Genomic DNA, 11651 nt, shown 5'->3' on the forward strand with positions numbered 1-11651 from the left:
ATGCATATAGTTTTACAGACTGGGATTGGGTCCAGTGCTCTAGTGCATTGGATCCAAGCTTTGACCCTAGTTGTACTAAGATTCAACATGAAGTCCAAGATGCTAATGATGTAAGATAACGCTTTCTTTTTTGGAAGCAGACACGTGAATTGTGATTTGTGAGTTAGGGCCATATTTGTCTCTTAAGTCATAAACATGTACTGGAGCTGAAATGCTGAACTCTGGATTAGCAACTCAGTAAGCTCAAACAAGAAGAGTTGTTCAATTCGTATTTGGAAACTCTCTAACCTAGAGAATGGTGTTGAAAAGTAATTCAATTGTTAGTATAAGATTCTATAAAATATAAAATTTGTATTTGACATCTATTAGAGCAGTTCGTCCCTATATAACATAAATGTTTTGTTCATGCTGTCTCATAAAAAGCTATGAGTGATACCGAAACAGTGAGAATAATACTTTAGGAGTTTGTTGCAAATTAACAAAATTTGACATGGTTCTGCCCCATTCTAATTTCCTGGTAGGGCTGATTATATGCGATGGAAGGAATGGAAATATTCTTTACTTGTCTCAAATGTTATCGAGAGATGAGAAATGTTTCTATTTGATTAAATTGCACTTTGTTTCTTAAAGTACGTGGTCATTTTGTTTTGTCTCTAAAGCTTAAAGTTTAAACATTTAGATTTTGGATCCGAAAAGTATAATACGCTTTGATATGCGTCCCTTTGTCAATACCCGTTGTTGGGGCCGTTGTTAAATTCCTACTAAGCTGAAAACAATGTAGTTTTGACGTATAGTATTAAACCACATCCTGTAAACTATGCTGTTTTGAGCACATAAAAATTATATTATATTTTTTTTTTCCTAGTAAATTACTATTTTTTTGGTTTGTATTTTTATTTATTTAAATTTTCTCTCTATACCCATTGAATGCATACCCATCCATCCACAATTATTGCCACCAACCTCCATCAATGCCACCAGTCAAGTGTTGAAGAAACCCATCTTAGCAGCCTTGAATCCCATCAAAACATCTCTATAATCAGCTTTCAAGACTCTTAACAAAGAGAATGATCATTGCATTATGTATAAGCAAGTTTGTTAGGTTTCTTTTTCTTGAAAACGAGTCCTCTATTTGTACTTGAGGCCCTTGGCAGTTAGGTGAGAGACTGACAATTGTTCATTTCACGTGTTTCTCTTCTTGAGCTTAAATGATAATTGCCATGGAGTTAATGGTTTTTGTTGGGGTTAAAATAATTCTTTGTGGGATGAAATAGAGGCACAGTAAGAAACGCACAACTGAAAAGGTGTAGGTGATGTGGTGCCCCCAGTAAAAATAATTGAAAACTAGGAGTAATGCTAGGATGTTGACAAGTGGAGTTAATATAGTAATACTCGAATAGTTGAGGGCAGGGTGGAGCAATTCCCTCAACGTAGTTAAGGGCCTTGAGCAATTTTTGAAACACACATCTGCAAAAGCGACACATGGCATTGATGCAGTTAACTTTGGAATAATTGCCTCAAAGAAGTTGTAAGAGGTTTACTGAGAATAGTTGAAAATTTGGAAAGTGTCATTAACAATTAGCAAGGAAACACATGGAAGGCATAAACTGATAAATGATAATAACCGCTAAAATCTTAAGTATTAATAGAGGCATATTCTATAGAAAATAACACCGCGAATACACTAAAAAATTTGTTGAGATCATTTGTACTTAGTTTTGTAGGAGATATTGTAGTTCTTAGGAGTAGTGAAGAATTTATGTTTGTAAGTGCTTTCTGTGAACTTTATGATCAAGTTTAATTAAGTTAGTTTCTTGTATCTAGTTGCTGTGCTTGCTTTCAATTAGTTTGGTTTTAGAATGATGACTAGTATATGGTTTATGTAGTTTACTTTGAATTGAATTAGTTTGAATTAGTTTGTTTACTTATATTTCACTTCAAGCCAATTTATTTCGAATTAGATTACTTCAAATCCATTGCATTGGAAATAACTTAGATATCGGTACTTAGTTTCTTAGAAATTGTAGTCATTCTAGTCTTTGTCTTTCATTGTTACTTGCATTACAACAAAGGTCCTCTTAAATGAGGTGTTTCCAAACCTCAAACTCTAATCCACAAAGTTAGATCTCATTTCATGCCAAAATTTTGTCCAAATGGCCAATTTAGGCTTCTGACTTTTGACAAAGACAAAAATATTAGGTATATAGTGTACCTATTTATGTACCAAAACGGAATATTCTGGTTAGAATGGAATGAAAGTCAAAATATTACTGATAAATGCAAAACAAATAGATGGAAAACAAAATAGTGTTTAAAAAAAAAAAAAATCTTTTGACAAATGTGAACTAATTGAATGGACATGAAATATATTTTACTGTTTTCTCCACAAGTAATTAGTATTTTTTTTTTAAATGCAAAGATTAAGGAAATAAAAAGGGATCTTCATGATACACATATATACACCATACAGGCAACATATCGTACTATTTAGTGATTAATAGGAAATTAGGAATTATCTGTGTAATCTTATGCCATGTTTCAAAGTGTGAAACTATAGGAGATTGGAGATATTTAGCAATAGTTTCGAAATATTTATTATAACCTAAATAGGCTTATTCAAGTAACACGTATATATAGAACAAATTCATGTGGCAGTGTTTTAAGATATATAGCCTCTAAACTCTTACACACAAATAGAATTCATTGTCGCACTTCTAATGTTTCACTTTTTTGCATTAAGCTTGAAAGTTGAAACAGATCACATATAATGATGTTGCATATAACCATATGAGCTACTATATATATATATATATATATATATATTCCTTATTCCTAGTAAATAATATTTTTTTTTCTCTGCATTAATAGAACTGGTTTTCAAGAAAATCCAAATTGGCTGTCCATAAATTGATGGTCTAAAAACATGTAACTATCATGAATACTGTTTTATGAAATTAATAAAGAAGTCTCAATAGCAGATAGCGATCAGCATCAATGTAGTTATGAGCTTATCATCATTAGCAAATTGGTGTCTCAAAGTGGAAAAACCATATGGCTTCAATTTTTATTTGTAACTCTTTAGAAAGCCATATCACAAAATGAGGTTGTACTATTTTAAAAAATATCAATTTGTAATATTTTTTTTTAAACCATCATCTTTCTTTTGGCTGTGTGCTCCTGTGCTTTGTGCAGTCGGCATTGTAGGTGACCTTACTATCATTCTTTTTTTTTTTTTTTTTTTTTTTGATAATCGACCTTACTATCATTCACTCATGTTAAAGGCTAACCATTCGTTTTCCTTTTCACTAGCCTTTTTACCCACCTATCAATTCCAACTGCGGTACCATTCATTCTATTCATCAATTCTATACCATACAGCAATTATGCTAGACACTTAAGACCTCAAAATTTATTCTTCTTAGCAAATGGAAAATATATTTTTCAATACGTGTTGTTACAGTTAAAAGCATCAACATTTTTTCCTTCAATCTTACTTAATTTTGAAACTAATTCAAAGTTTTCCTTTCTTTTTTTTCTAGATTAGTCTAAAATTGTGGGCGATCAAACCTCGGACACAAAATTCATATAGGAGATAGAATATCATCAACCCATTAGCCTATTAACCTAACTCAAATCTTTTTTGTATAACTTTATTTGTCTAAAACCTTTTTCAACCAAATAACTATTTACTTATTATTCTCTAAGTGAGTTCCAAAATTATGTACCTCAAATTATTCTCTAGGCCTTTATCCTCTAGGTTATTGAACTAACTCAAACTCTTTTGGTATAACTTCATCAAAAAACTTTTGAAGTATATAACTTTTCACTTACTATTCCTCAAGTGAGTTTCATAACTATGTATCTCATGCATTCCCCTACTTTGCCCTCCCTTTTCCTGATTACTAGGCATAGGGCATTGCTTTCCTTTTTCTTTTCTTTTTTCTTTTTTCCTCTCACATTAGGTACATTCATAACTCTTCTTAATTTATCCACCATCCTCTGCTTAAAGGAAAAGAAAATGTCATTTAGTACAAGGAGCAACATTTGTGTCATTTGGTTGAATTTGCACTTATAAAAATAAGAAGCAACATTTGTGATCGTTTTGCTCTTGTATGATACTCCATGATTTGTACTTTGTAGTTTCCCTCCCCATGTATTGATCTTTCCAACATTGTTCAATACGCATATCATGGAAGATGTTATTCTTTCTGCTAAATATAGTTAAGGAAGACAAGGCTCACACCTCAGTCCATACTTGTGGTGCTATTATTTCATAATTGCTGGAATTTTATTGTTTCTTCATTTTCTGTTTGATTTTGTTTTCTTTCATTCTTTCTACTGCTTCTTTCTGTTCAAGAATGGCAGTGGCTTTTGTCTCCAATAATTTTTTCAGCATACTAGGTTAATGCAAATGTGAATATGCAAGTTTATTTGAATATTTTAGATTTATTAAAAAGAGAATTTATGCAATTTGTATTGTGAAGAATGTTATTGCACCACACAATCGCGTACTCAATTTTTTTTTGTAATTCATTTTATTCAAGTCAATAAGCCATTAAAACTCTATATTTGAGAAGAAAATTGAACTACCCATGATGTGCTTACATTTTTGGCATTTTTTGGGTGTGATTGGTATGTAAATAACCCAAATGGCGAAAAGTGACAGCATCAAAATTTATTTCAAGATTTTGTAGTAATTAAATCAATTAAAATTTATTAATGACTGCAATCTCTTATTCTTTAAGGAAACTGATATGGTTTTGAGAATACTAATTGCCAATGTGAACGGGAACTTGGTATTGTGGTCCAAATGTATATCTTTCCAATGTTACTCGGAAAATTATAATTGTATCCCGGACCCATGAGCTGCACAAATCTTTTCACGCACTCACGCACATGCACACATTGCACGATAAAAAGTTCTGTCTCATGTTAAAAAATAGTGAATTTAATTATTATTTTAACACGTTTTTATGTTATTTATAATTTATTTTAGTAGTGTAGAGATAAGTTTCAATTGTAGAAACACATGCTTTGATACTATGTTAATTTATCAAAAGAAATGTTAATTTGTTAAATGAATCAATTGTCGAAACACATGCTTTGATAACTAACTTTTCTAAAATAATTTATTAAATCAGTGAAAGACTGTATTAGATGAATAATGTTGCCATTTTCAGAAAAATTTGTTTATAATTAAAAATAAATAAATAAGACTGTCTTGATGTTGTTTCCAAATGCCAGATATGGACCCACATGGAGCTATACAGACTTTGTGCACGAGGCAGGATAAGCATCGTTCAAGTTTGCTTTTGGATGCTCATTTGGAAGGCGAGGTATGCACTTGTTCAATATATGTAGTCGAAAGATGGGCGGAATTTAACTTTGAAGCGTACTTATTATGTGGTACTGTAATTATTATTAATACTACGCTGCTCTATTTGTAGGAAGTGCCAGGTGTATTGTCTTGTCGTCACCGAGACAAAGGTCTGCTTGAAGGAGGGGTAGATGGGTAGGGCTTACTTTGCCAACTCTAAGAGAATGAGAATGTGTCTGGAGTACAAGGATAAAAATGATAACAGAGCCATGCAGTTAATTGACAAAGGGTGGGACAGAAAAAGATATATTTGGTCCAAAATCTAACCAGTCAAAGAAAGTTGGCACAAGGAAACAATGATAGTAGCATGAAACTTGGGCAATATGAAAGTACTAGAATATAGGGCAGATACGGTAATATAAACTTCCAGATCTGATACCAAAGCTTCTCAAAACTTCACACAAATAAATCACAATCCAATAACTGCATGGTCTATTTGTTAATCACCACTAGTTTTAACTTGGATAACTACACTAACAAAACATTCAGCAAAAAGTGTCTCATGAGACACTAAAACCAACTTTCCATAATTCATTATGAAAAAACAGTGATGGTGAGTCGACACCCAAATCACCAACTAAATGATCTATGACAATAAGCTTTCCAAAAGGAAGCAATGCTCCACAAAGTTTTTGCACAATATGGCTAATGGGCTCTAGCTAACACGTCACCTCCTCCTCAATAAGAAAGGGCGGAGGGTAAGGTTTTGGGTTCCAAAACTCACTAATTGCATGTAAACTTACGAATCAAAGAAGAAGAAAAAGTTTTGCACAATATAATATGATGTAGAAGTGGAGAACCAAGCATTACAAAGAAGACTTCCTGACATAGAAGAGAAGCCTCTTTACACTATTTTTTTTTTATATGGATAATTATAGGATTTCAGGCAACAAAGCATCAAACACTTTTATGTTGTGAACTTCATAGAACTATGAGCTACGTGAGACAATTTTCCGGTTAAAATAAAGCAAAGCCTAGTAAGAAAGTTTACAAAAATAAATCATGTCTCTATGAATTATAAAACTATTGATTGGCAAAAAAGGATTTCGTTAAGTAAGCACAAACCTGAATCGAGTCCAATTCAACTTTCCGTAAATTGTTCTCAACCCCCTTTGTATACTCCCTTAATTTTGTACCTTCAAATAGTATGTTTGCAACTACCTACATTATTAAAGAGACGGGGGTCATAAATATATAAACCTCTAAAAATAAACATGAAAGCATTCTTCCGGTAAGCAACTGAAAACAATTTACATAATAAAACACGATTAAAATGTACAAGGAAAAAGCAAAAGAAATAAAATAAATAAAGAATTGCAGCTTAAAGGACCGTTGATAAAAAATATATATCTAAAGGAATGAATTTTCAAAGGAAATGATATGGAATTACTTACATCGTCATTTTTGCATTCTTCCAGTTCTTGCTCTAGTCCATCCAAAGATATATCATCACTGTCAAACATGAAAACCAAATGTATTTTCAAGATGCCATATTCAAACTGGAGGCTGATGAACCGGGTAATGTCATCATATAACAGGAATGAGAATATAATGTATTTGTAAATGAATCAAGACGCAGAAACATAAGGATGAATCCTACCTGCTGGCATCCTCCTCCACAGACAAGTCCCCAAACATGGACTTGCATTACATATCCCTCATTTTAAAGAAACAAAAATGTAAAGCAACCTTGTGTGCTTATTCCACTTCGTTAAGGCTGAAGTGGTTTTTCAATTTCTTTGGTAAAAGTAATGGCTACCCTACCTCACTATAGTGTATTCCAAACTATGGAATGCTTCAGTCCAAGTTAAAATTCCGTTTTAGGAAAAAGAAAATAAACAAGAGAGAGAGAGAGAGAGCATCTTATTCTAATAAAGAATTATGGTAGTGTACCAGTGCAACATGGTCAACAATTAGGGTGGCACGCTTAAGGATGTTTTCGACGAGAACGAAAAGAGACTCAACATCAAACTTTTCGTCACCATGAACATGGGTTGCGTAAATGTGGTTCATGATGTCGAGGTTGGACATGGTTAACACGCTCAGCTCACTTCGTTGTACTGAACTCGGCACCAACTTGCTGCCCATAATGGATTACTAATTGGGTAACACAAGAAAAAAAAAAATAAAAGGAAGGTTAGAAAATCACAAGGTTTGGGGTAGAAGAGTGAGGGTTTGCTTGAGTTCTTGTTGTGAAAAAAACTTGAGCTTTTTATAGCCATCCAGCACCGAATACTATAGGTCACAAGGAAAATCTAGACTATATTATTTTCTTAACGAAATAAGTCCCCAGAATCCATGTCAACGAGATATTAACATTAAGCCTAATGCACAGGTACGCTACCACAATTAATTTTTCTATTTTTCTACTCGAAAAACTGAGTAGGGTAGGTTCATTTTGAAAATTTTGACATTTTGGTCAAAGTCAAAGATCTCAAAATGCATGTTTGGTAATGCAAACATGCATTTTCTAACTGCACTTTTTCAGAGCACAGCTTTTTTGAACTTCAATTTTTTCCTAGGTGAAGCTTTCTCAAACAACCCCATTTTCAAAAGGCTGAAAAATAAGTTATGCAATACAAAAATATTACCTCTTCTGCTCAGCAGCTTGGAGCTTCGCTTCAAGGCGCTAACCAAGATCTTCCTCATTAGATGAGGACCGTGATGGGCTTCTGGGCTTTGCTCGAGCCTTGTTTGACAATTTCCCATCGCATTGCTGCACCCAAAACAACATGACAGAATAAAGCTCATGTAAGATTCACTATTCAGAGGGACTAAGAACAATTAAAAAAAACCAATGTAGGATTCATGACTACAAAAAACTATTTTAAAAAATGGGTACAAAACTAAATTTCTTATTGAAAAAGTAAGGGATAATTTAAATTCAATTCAACAAGTAATCATTTTTTTTTTTAAGGAAAGAATGTTAAAAAGCAAAATATTTTGAAAATGGAACAAAGAGACGCCCACCAGACGTGAAAAGGAAAGACCAGAAAGTGCAAAACAGAAAAAACTCAAACAGAAGAAGCACCCACCTTTACCTAACAACCCCCCCCCCCCCCCCCCCCCAAAAAAAAAAAAAAAAAAACCTTCAATACAAAGCTTTTAACTTTTAACCTCCCAAAAAAATTTTATTTATAAATAAATAACATAACCCATGATTCTTTGAGATTCAGGAAGCTTATATCCAAATCCTATTACCATGTTTGGTTACCAAGATAAAAAAAATCAAAATTTTGATCTGGCTCCTGAGAAAATTACAGACTATACCAACTTTTATGAAACGATCACACCGTTTGGTGATCTCTGAAGATTTTCTGTAAATGAAATTCAGATTGATAAGTCTTCAAAATGTTTAATTAACTAATCAGCACGTTTAAAATAAGAATCTTTAACCACCTGAAGAATTAATTGGCTCAGTTAAGTTCCAAGTAATTTCACAAACCAAGAACCACACCAAAAAGAGAGAGAGAGAGAGAGAGAGAGAGACCTGGCGGCGAAGATCGGCGTGGTGGAGCTTCGCTTCGATATCTTCGACAGTACAGTTCTGCGGGGACTTAGACTCCGAGAGTCTCCGGCGAAGCCTGCGAGGCAATTTGGGTGGAGAAAGGGCGAAGAAGAAGAGGAGGACGAAAACGCCGTCGCACCACTGTCATCCAACGGAAAGTCCATTACCATCGCTCCTCCAACAACCACCGCTTTCCCTTCCCCTTTTCCCTCAGGTGGCGACAGCGACGGAGACCACGATTCCACTCCCCCGACCATCATCGATACGCGAAACAGATCACAACGACGTCGTTTCAGTCTCTTAAGACAGTGAGAGAGCTGAGAGGTCGCCGCCGACGAAAGTCTTCTGACGCCGACGGGTTTTCTGCCGCCGATGGTGTGAGGGTTTGGGGTTTGTATGTTTAGGTGTAAGTGAGAGTGAGAGTGAGAGTGTGTTCTGGGTAGGTGAGAGTGAGAAGTGAGAGATAATAGTGTGTTTTTAGGGCTGTGTACCTCACATGTCAGCAGGTCAGGGTGGATTAAAAAAACATGGTACTCGAGCTCACCAAGCTCGAGTACCCGAAAAAGTGGTACATTGCTATATAGTTCAGAAACAGTGTTTCTGGGCAAATTATTTCCAAAATTGATGGTAATGGGCCATTTTTGCCTCAATAAGAATCTAATAAGAAACAACCAATTTGCAATACAAAAAGGAAAATGCTGAGAACAAATAAAATGGCACAACCTTATACCACAACTTACCATATGATAAGTTGTAATTGATGAAAGTGTGTTCTCACATGGCCCACAAATACTCCTTCAGTAGTCACAACTCGCCACGTGGCGAGTGGTAGTACAAAATTGTGCAATATTTGGTGGTCCTAGCACAACTCATACAAAAATCTAAATATAGTACTACTATATTTTAATAACAAATAAATATATGAGAAGAAAAGTCAAATAAAAAAACGATGAGAAGAAAACGTACCTGGAAACTCTACACCAGTACACTTGCTTTGCTTTTAACCATACACGTGGAGCATTGGAGCCTTGGAGGTAATAATATATCTATTTGGACGGTTGGATCAAAACTTTAAATGTTACACAGCCAACAGTTTCGTAAATAATGCAAGAAGTAAAGAAGTAAAGGAAAGAAAAACACAGGAACAAAAATAGGCATATTAGTTGAAAGTTGAGAGTCTTGAGACATTAGAGAGAGATAAAACATCAAAGAGTCACCTGAACTGATGGTGTTTGCAACAATGTGGTGGCATGCAAAAAGGTGCCCTTTCTATGAAGATTTTAGAGGTGAATCATAGTCTCATCTCCTGTCGTTGCAGCACCGCTTGCTTTATAGTAAGACCTAGGATGAAAATTAGATTTTTTTTTTTCTCTCTTTTGTTTGTTGGGTGAACATCTAAGAGCATTCACATCAGCTCTTGCATAACTGTGTATAAATGTGTAAAATACACATTTTGACCGTTTTTACACATTTTAAAGCAAAAAACACACTACATCAGTCCAGCTAAAATCATGCATAATCGTCTAAAATTTTCCACAAGCTATAGTACCCATGTAAATTTACACGGGCACTGTAGCTCGTGTATTTAGTTTTTTATTAATTTCCGTTCGCACCAATTTTTCTCTCTCTTATCCGTGCATAACGACCTCAATGGAAAAACAAACAAACCCAAACGGAAAAACAAACAAACTCAAACGGGAAAAAAAAAAAAAAAAAAAAAGAGACAGATCGGTGCTAAAAAAAAAAAACCCCAAACGGAAAAACAAACAAATCCAAACGGAAAAACAAAAAAGAGACATATCGTTGCTTAAACCAACACAGAGATATACTTGCTAAAAAAAAAAAGAGACAGATCGGTGCTAAAAAAAAAAAACCCAAACGGAAAAACAAAAAAGAGACAGATCGTTGCTTAAACCAACACAGAGATATACTCGCTAAAAAAAAAAAAAAAAAAAAAAAAAAAAAATCCAAACGGAAAAACAAACAAACCCAAACGGAAAAACAAAAAAGAGACAGATCGGTGCTTATCGGAACGATCGGAGCTCATGGGTCTCGCTTGGTCGGAGCTGTGATGATGATCGGAGCTGTGGATCGGTGATCGGAGCTGTGGATCAGAGCTGTGATGATGATCGGAGCTGTGGATCGGTGATCAGAGCTGTGGATCGGTGATCAGAGCTGTGGATCGGAGCTGTGGATTGGTGATCGGAGCTGTGATGATGATCGGAGCTGTGGATCGGTGATCGGAGCTTTGATGATGTGCATTGGTTTGTGACCGAGAGGGAGAGAGATGAGACAAAGAGAGACCGAGAGGGAGATAGAAGAGAGAGAGAAATCAGAAAATATGAGGGAGAGGGAGAGAGAGCGCGTATAGAGAGAGAGAGGTCTGGAAAAATGAATAAAGAGAGAGAGTGAGAGCGCGTATAGAGGGATAGGCAGTTGAGCGAAATAATAAAAAAATGAGAAAGGTGATTATTTTATTAAAATATCTTGTAAAATAGAAGAACTGATGTGGGTGTTTTATATAGGTGGTAGTGTAAAATAGAAAAAGTAGGTTTTTTCATGTAAAATAGACGAGAAATTTACACGAACTGATGTGAATGCTCTAATTAATTAAAGTTCTTGATATATACGTTTATCAATAAAGTAAAATGAAAGTATAAAGTAATTTTAGACTTATTTACTTATACAATTTTTTCACAACAAATTATTTTTTTGTCCATCTAATAACATCATGCTACTTAGAATTTGGTGTGAAAATGAAGGTTT

General features: G+C 34.4%; 1 protein-coding gene across 3 annotated transcripts; it reads right to left on the reverse strand.

Annotated features, from left to right (window-relative positions):
• Nucleotides 1-5966: 5966 nt before the first annotated feature.
• Nucleotides 5967-9447, reverse strand: LOC126723415 (vacuolar protein sorting-associated protein 52 B-like). Of its 3 annotated transcripts, none has more exons than XM_050426805.1 (4): nt 8868-9447; nt 7969-8093; nt 6772-6829; nt 6456-6513 (listed from the first exon to the last, which is right to left on the reverse strand). In XM_050426805.1, the coding sequence occupies exons 1-3, from the start codon at nt 9143-9145 to the stop codon at nt 6804-6806; spliced, it is 429 nt and encodes a 142-aa protein (XP_050282762.1). In that variant the 5' UTR covers nt 9146-9447; the 3' UTR covers nt 6456-6513; nt 6772-6803. The 3 variants fall into 3 exon arrangements, with proteins under 3 accessions (XP_050282763.1, XP_050282762.1, XP_050282761.1); XM_050426804.1 differs by having other exon boundaries at nt 6456-6538; nt 8868-9444; XM_050426806.1 differs by lacking the exons at nt 7969-8093; nt 8868-9447 and adding an exon at nt 6978-7238 and having other exon boundaries at nt 5967-6538.
• Nucleotides 9448-11651: the final 2204 nt, after the last annotated feature.

The sequence above is a fragment of the Quercus robur genome, chromosome 4 (genome assembly GCF_932294415.1).
Source record: "Quercus robur chromosome 4, dhQueRobu3.1, whole genome shotgun sequence".
NCBI classification, from domain to species: Eukaryota; Viridiplantae; Streptophyta; class Magnoliopsida; order Fagales; family Fagaceae; genus Quercus; species Quercus robur.

What these genes read in the sequence shown, in the direction of transcription:
- LOC126723415 (XM_050426805.1), bottom strand. Translation starts at nt 9,145, where the DNA reads ATGATGGTCGGGGGAGTGGAATCGTGGTCTCCGTCGCTGTCGCCACCT. An exon ending in ACGCCGATCTTCGCCGCCAG is followed by an intron (nt 8,094 to 8,867) that starts GTCTCTCTCTCT and finishes TTTTGGGTGCAG; the next exon opens with CAATGCGATGGGAAATTGTC. An exon ending in CAAGCTGCTGAGCAGAAGAG is followed by an intron (nt 6,830 to 7,968) that starts GTAATATTTTTG and finishes CATGTTTGACAG; the next exon opens with TGATGATATATCTTTGGATG.